The 6,403-nt window shown below is 50.5% G+C and overlaps 1 protein-coding gene across 1 annotated transcript; it reads left to right on the top strand.

The window, feature by feature from the left end:
- Window positions 1–4,009: 4,009 nt before the first annotated feature.
- Ddit4 (DNA damage inducible transcript 4) lies at window positions 4,010–6,103 on the top strand. The gene is made up of 3 exons (XM_055614439.1): window positions 4,010–4,140; window positions 4,266–4,518; window positions 4,782–6,103. The coding sequence occupies exons 2-3, from the start codon at window positions 4,326–4,328 to the stop codon at window positions 5,273–5,275; spliced, it is 687 nt and encodes a 228-aa protein (XP_055470414.1). The 5' UTR covers window positions 4,010–4,140; window positions 4,266–4,325; the 3' UTR covers window positions 5,276–6,103.
- The last annotated feature ends 300 nt before the right edge of the window (window positions 6,104–6,403 follow it).

The following is a 6,403-nucleotide window of genomic DNA, read 5'->3' as shown; positions in this document are numbered from 1 at the left end:
ATGGGCAGAACACTGTCCTTAAGCTTTGGGGAGGAAAAATGAAGGGGGAGGAAGGGACATAAGGGTTGGGCTGGGGCCTCAGGGAAAGCATGTCCAGGCAAGCCCACCTTGCTAAGGGTACTAGGGGGTGAATAATAAATGCAAAGTTATGGCCTCTGAGGGGTCCTATTTCAAAGGCCAGCAGACAGAGCAGTCCCTTCACACAGGGGAGAGGTCACTCCAGTTGCTCAAAGATGCCAATGGTCAGCAACACACACACATATACCCATTTCTAGGTCCAAATGTTCTCTTAGCAAGTAAAGATAGGTCTTGGTTCCTGTCATATCAAGTAGGTATCACACAATAAGCCAAGGCCTTCACTCCAGGCCTCTGTCAGGACTCCTTGTAGGACACTCTTTTATCCACCCTCTCCTACTCCGAAAAAACATCACCAGGGCTAGGTTCCTAATCCTTGTTTCATCACTTAAAAGAGAGAGAGAGAGAGAGAGAGAGAGAGACTTATGGTTTAATGCAAGAGCCCTTGCCTAGCATGTGTGAGGCCCTGGGTTCAGTGCCTAGTGCAAAACAAAAACAAATGCTGAACAAAACCCCCAACAAAAACCCAGATGGATATTTTGGGGCTGTTGAGATGACTCTGTGGGCAAAAATGCTAGCTGCCAAGCCCAAGAACCCTAGTTCTATATCTGGAACACACATAGTGGAGGAAGATGACTGACTCTCAGATGTTGTCCTTTGACATCCACACAGGCCCCCTCACACATACAGACACACATGCACCATGAATATAAACATGTAAAAGGACAGTTGGAAAACAATTAAAATGTACTTTTATTATTTTAAATATATGCACAATGATCAGATTGTTCTTGAGCTGCCCAGATGGGTACTGGGACAAAGCTTGGGTCCCCAGGAAACCAGGTAGTACTCTTCACAGCTAAGTCATTTCTTTTCTTTTTTTTTTTTTTTTTTTTTTTTTTTAAGGACAAGGTTTTTTTTTTTTTTTTTTTTTTTTTTTTTTTTTTTTTTAAGGACAAGGTCTTGCCTTCTTTGTGTACTGCTGGGAATACATGTATGCCATACATCTGATCTGTGTGGGAATGGAACCCAGGGCTTCATGGTGCTGGGGTGGCACTCTCTCAACCCATATTCTAGCCCCTGGATAGATTTCAAAGAAACCTCCCTTTCCCGTCCTCCCTCTCCTTTTACCTTTTTGATAGAAAAAAAAAAAAATGAATTACTTTAGAAAAATATGACATACTGCCCCCCCCAAACAAAAGAGTTTTTCTTTAAGTGAATGTTAATAAGCAAAAGAATCCCTGACCAGTTTGAAAAGGCATTTATTAGAATTCACCCATTCATCTGACAGACATCATTATAGGCTATTTTAGCACTTTTTTTGGGGGGAGTATCTCTTTATTTTTTTGAGACAGGGTCCCGTGTGTTTGCAAATGCTGGGATTACAGGCATGCATTGTGAAGCCTGGCTTGTGCTGTACTGAGTCAGGTTGACCCCAGTATTTTGTGCATACCCTAGCTGAGCAGCATCCTCACTCAATCAGTGAGCCTTTCGGTTAATAAAACAGCTTCCCTCGAGGATCTCTTAGTTCAAGACCAGCCTTCTCTGCAGAGCAATTCCAGAACAGTCAATGCTACACAAAGAAACCCTGTCTCAAAAAAACAAAAAATAAAATAATAACAAAGCCCCCAGCTTCCCTCAAATGGGAAAGGGTTGTGTTCATAGGCACTGGATAATTTTGAAATTTTGAGGGGTTTTCTTCCCTCCACCCGGAAAGAAATCTATCCAGGGGCTAAAATATGGGTTGAGAGAGTACCACCCCAGCACCATGAAGCCCTGGGGTCCATCCCCACACAGATCGGATGTGTGGCATGCTTGTACTCCCAGCAGTACACAAAGAATGCAAGACCTTGTCCGGAAGGAAGGAAGGAAGGAAGGAAGGAAGGAAGGAAGGAAGGAAGGAAGGGACAAAAAGAAAGAAAGAAAGAAAGAAAGAAAGAAAGAAAGAAAGAAAGAAAGAAAGAAAGAAAGAAAGAAAGAAAGAAAGAAAAAGAAAAGAAAACTGGGCTCCAGAAATGACTTACTGGGAGAGCTGTGTCTAGCATTCCCAGCGAGGAAAAATAAATGATAACAGAAAAGCAGCCATGGTCTATGTCCATGTGGTCAGCCTAGTAGGAACTGGTGCCCTACTGGTCAGTTTATTTCTTTCTCCTGTCTCCCTGGCAGCGGCGAGATTCACTCACAGGAGCCCCCAACACTCTCCACCTCTTTGAAAGGCATTACAAGATGATGTCACCCTCTTGTGCGGAAGCATTTCACCTGACCACCCTATCGGATGTCTTCTAGCAAGTGGCAAGTCAGGAAAGAAGGTTAAGAAAGGGTATCCATAAATGTGTTTTAAGGAATGGTTCTCCCACCTGTAAAATGAGAGCGAGTGTGGGAGACTTTGGATTCTGGTCCTTTTGCAGTTCTAAGACCCAGCTGTTCTAAAAGTCAGGCTTTTAATTTTAATTTTTAAAATATCGGTGATAGGAGCTACGTTGCATGGCTTATATCTTTAATCCTAATAGTAGAAAGGCAAAGGCAGGCTGTGAGTTCAAGACCAACCTATTCTATACAATGAGGTCCAGGAGGGCCAGCCACAGACTGTCGAAAAGATGAAATTGGGGAGTGCAGAGGGGTGGGGCAAGAAAGGACCGTGGCCTGACTTCTCCGGCAAGTATCAGGTGTCACAAGCAAACCTGCCGTGTAGTGATGCTGTGCTTGCCTGTCTGAACTGGTTTTGGATCCTGCCCGCCGGGCCAGAGTGTCTGATGCAAGTTTGGTTTTTTCTTCCATCAGGGTCCAGGACCAGTGTCTTACACTGATAAAGCCTAAAAATAAATAATAAAAAAAGAAAAGAAAGGAAGAAAGAAAGTTCGTCTGACTCTGCGCCTACCCGAGGCAATCGCTATCAGCCCTCGAACATCGCTTTCACGCTCTATTTCCTGTTGCCTCCCCTGAATGATGAAACCCCTGATGATTATTGCATTCTGGCTTTTCCAAAGACCTCGGTGGTGGGTTCCACTGAATTACCCTGGTCTTTTTTTAACCCAAAGCCTGAGAGGAGTTCTAGGACCCGGTGGACGCCAGGGCCTCTGCCGCAGCGGCTGGGGTAGAAACTAGCCCTGCAATATTCTGTCAGGGTCAGTGTGTTTCATTGTGGGTCCTTGTTCCCTGGACCAGACTCTATGACTCGGGGGCCCGTGAATTCTAGCCCCTACCTAAACCCTCTGCTTGGGGACAACCTCGCATGGGAGATCACTGATGTCCTCATGAACCCACCCACTCGGGGCTGTAGATTAACAGGAAGACTGATTGTGGGACGTGGGAGCCATCCGGCTCTGGGTTCTCTTGTCTTTGGACCTATAACCAAATGTGCACCGCCTGTCGCCAGCAGAGAAAGCGTGGGATTGATGCTCGCGGGACAGCGAGGTAACGTCTGTCGCCGCGCCACAGTCCCACGGGCTTCCACTTGTGCGTCCAGTAAGTGCCCTTGGCCCTCCCTCCTAGACGCTGGGGGTACTTGTCTTCCTCTGCTTGCTGATCGCCACTCCTGGTCCCTCAACTCTTCGTCTCAGTACAATCAGGGGCTATCCCCTCCCCCAGCAACATGACCCTATAATAAACAAGTCTTTCCTTGAACCTCCCCAGCCGCGAGCGCCCTCAGGGACCTTGGCAGCTGCTGAAAGCCGCCTAGGAACCCTGCCAGAAAGGGGGTGTGGCCGCGGCTAAGGGGCGGCGGGGGGAGGAGGACGGGGGTTTGGCCTGGAGCGTTCTGGGGCCTCGTGGGGGCGGGGCCAGGCCGCTGTCACCAGGCAGGAGAGAACGTTGCGAACGTGCGCCCAGAGCCCATTGGCTGAGGTGGGCCACACTCCCGGGTCTCAATTGGGCCGCTACTTGGAGGGGGCGTGGCCTCCCCGAAAGAGCCCTTATAGGCTGCTGCTGCTGGTGCTAGGGATCCCAGCAGGCAGGGGGAGGTGCGAGAGGGTTCGGAGGACAGGCCCGGGCAGCGATCGGGGATTTGGCTCAACCTTCGAGAGGCAGGGCGCGGTTGTCCACAGTCCTCGCTGACCACACAAGTTGGTGAGTGTCCCTCCTGGGTGTGCACATCTTGAAGGGGAGTGATCTCGGCTGTTGGGGCCCCAGTGCCCTCAGTCCTGTGCAACGCCGACACTGAAGCCGGATCCTTGTCCCTTCTTGTCTTTCAGCGTCTTCTGTGCTCCATCACCCGAAGCTCAGTAGCCAAAGCCCTGGCGTCTGACCTCGCCATGCCTAGCCTTTGGGATCGTTTCTCGTCCTCCTCCTCGTCGTCCTCGTCCCGAACTCCAGCCGCTGAGCGGCCGCCGCGCTCCGCCTGGGGGTCTGCGGCCAGAGAAGAGGGCCTTGACCGCTGCGCGAGCCTGGAGAGCTCGGACTGCGAGTCTCTGGACAGCAGCAATAGTGGCTTCGGGCCGGAAGAAGGTGAGCAGTAAGCCGGTGCCCAATAGGATTTGAGAGGATTGGGAGGTGGGGACAAACCGAGCTGAACAAGATCAAAACCACCTTGGCTTCTCACCCCAGCATGAAAACCAGATTACTCCGGGGTTGGAAGGCACGAGTGTGGGGCGGAAACTGAGGCACAGAGTGGGAAGGAATGCTCTGTTCTTAGCAAAACTGCACTTCCCCCGCCCGTACTGCTCCTGTGGGAGCCGCTCTAATACCCTTCCCTGTGTTCTCTCTTCCAGACTCCTCATACCTGGATGGGGTGTCCCTGCCCGACTTTGAGCTGCTCAGTGACCCCGAGGATGAGCACCTGTGTGCCAGCCTGATGCAGCTGCTGCAGGAGAGCCTGTCTCAGGCGCGATTGGGCTCCCGGCGCCCTGCGCGTTTACTGATGCCGAGCCAGCTGGTCAGCCAGGTGGGCAAGGAACTCCTGCGCCTGGCTTACAGTGAGCCGTGCGGCCTGCGGGGGGCGCTGCTGGACGTCTGTGTGGAGCAAGGCAAGAACTGCCACAGTGTGGCTCAGCTGGCCCTCGACCCCAGCCTAGTGCCCACCTTTCAGTTGACCCTAGTGCTGCGTCTGGACTCTCGCCTCTGGCCCAAGATTCAGAGCCTGTTGAGTTCTGCCAACTCTTCCTTGGTCCCGGGCTACAGCCAGTCCCTGACGCTGAGCACCGGCTTCAGGGTCATCAAGAAGAAACTCTACAGCTCCGAACAGCTGCTCATTGAAGAGTGTTGAACTTGGTCCTGTGAGCCACACTGCCCCCAAAGTGGAGACAAGGAACTTTTGTGGTGGAGACCAGCAGGCAAGGGCTGAAGGACTGACTGATGCTTGTGTTAGAAAACTGACAATAGCCACCTGCAGGGTGCAGGGCCAGGTGGGAGAAGGAAGTGTTGTCAAGAAAGGTCTCTAGATTGTGTGCAGGTGGCTTACTGTTGGGGCACATGTGCCTCAGTACTGTAGCATGAAACAAAGGCTTAGGGGCCTCACAGGCTTCTGGCTGGATGTGTATGTAGCATGTACTTTATTATTTTTTGTATACTGACAGTTACAACAGTAGTGTGACAGAGCCAAAAGGGGCAGCTGGTCTGCACTAGCCTCTGTCAGGGGTGTGTGCTAAGGAAGGGTTGGGGGATGTCTCCAAGATAGTTTGTGTATCTCATGGTCTGCAAGGACCAAATGTGTTTGTTTTGTATCTTTTGTTTTCGGGGATCGGAGCTTCACTACTGATCTGTTCCAGGCAGCTATCTTACAGACGCATGAATGTAAGAGTAGGAAGGGGTTGGGTGTTAGGATCATTTGAGATCTTTGACACTTGAAAAAAATAACACCTGGGAGCTGCTGTGTCCAGCCCATCCCCTGCTGTGTACTGGAGGATTGAACTGTGAGGGGATGGGGCTGAGGGGGGTGAGGGGCTGGAACCCCTTCCCCAGAGGAGTGCCACCTGGGTCTTCCATCTAGAACTGTTTACATGAAGATATTCACGGTTCATGAATACACTTGATGTTCAAGTATTAAGACCTATGCAATATTTTTACTTTTCTAATAAACATGTTTGTTAAAACATTTGAATCTCCGGGAATAAAAAGGAGAGGACTGGTGATGCTGGTGAAGACAAGTTTCATCAGATTCTAGGGGCCACTTGTGTGTTCCTTGACCCCTTTCTGGACTACCTGGCAGCCTGGTGACAATGTGGCAGACTGTGCCATCAGGGCCAAGAACCCAGGTTCCTTTAGCTCTGCTGGCTGGGCTTCTAGGGGAATGTGCTGGAAAACACACCAAGGTGAAGGACGAGTCAGACCTCCCTGGAAGGCAGAGTTTCCATAAAGAGGGTTACCTTCACCAGGTAAGGAGGCCCAGACACAT

Source organism: Psammomys obesus, unplaced genomic scaffold, assembly GCF_907164565.1.
Source record: "Psammomys obesus unplaced genomic scaffold, mPsaObe1.curated_primary_1811, whole genome shotgun sequence".
Classification (NCBI taxonomy): domain Eukaryota; kingdom Metazoa; phylum Chordata; class Mammalia; order Rodentia; family Muridae; genus Psammomys; species Psammomys obesus.
Note: the sequence above shows the minus strand (reverse complement) of the source record. Positions and strands in the feature narration are given on the sequence as shown.

Excerpts from the sequence above, each read along its gene's own strand:
- Ddit4 (XM_055614439.1), top strand. The coding sequence starts at position 4,326 with ATGCCTAGCCTTTGGGATCGTTTCTCGTCCTCCTCCTCGTCGTCCTCG. Across the intron at positions 4,519-4,781 it reads TGGCTTCGGGCCGGAAGAAG|ACTCCTCATACCTGGATGGG; the intron begins GTGAGCAGTAAG and ends TCTCTCTTCCAG.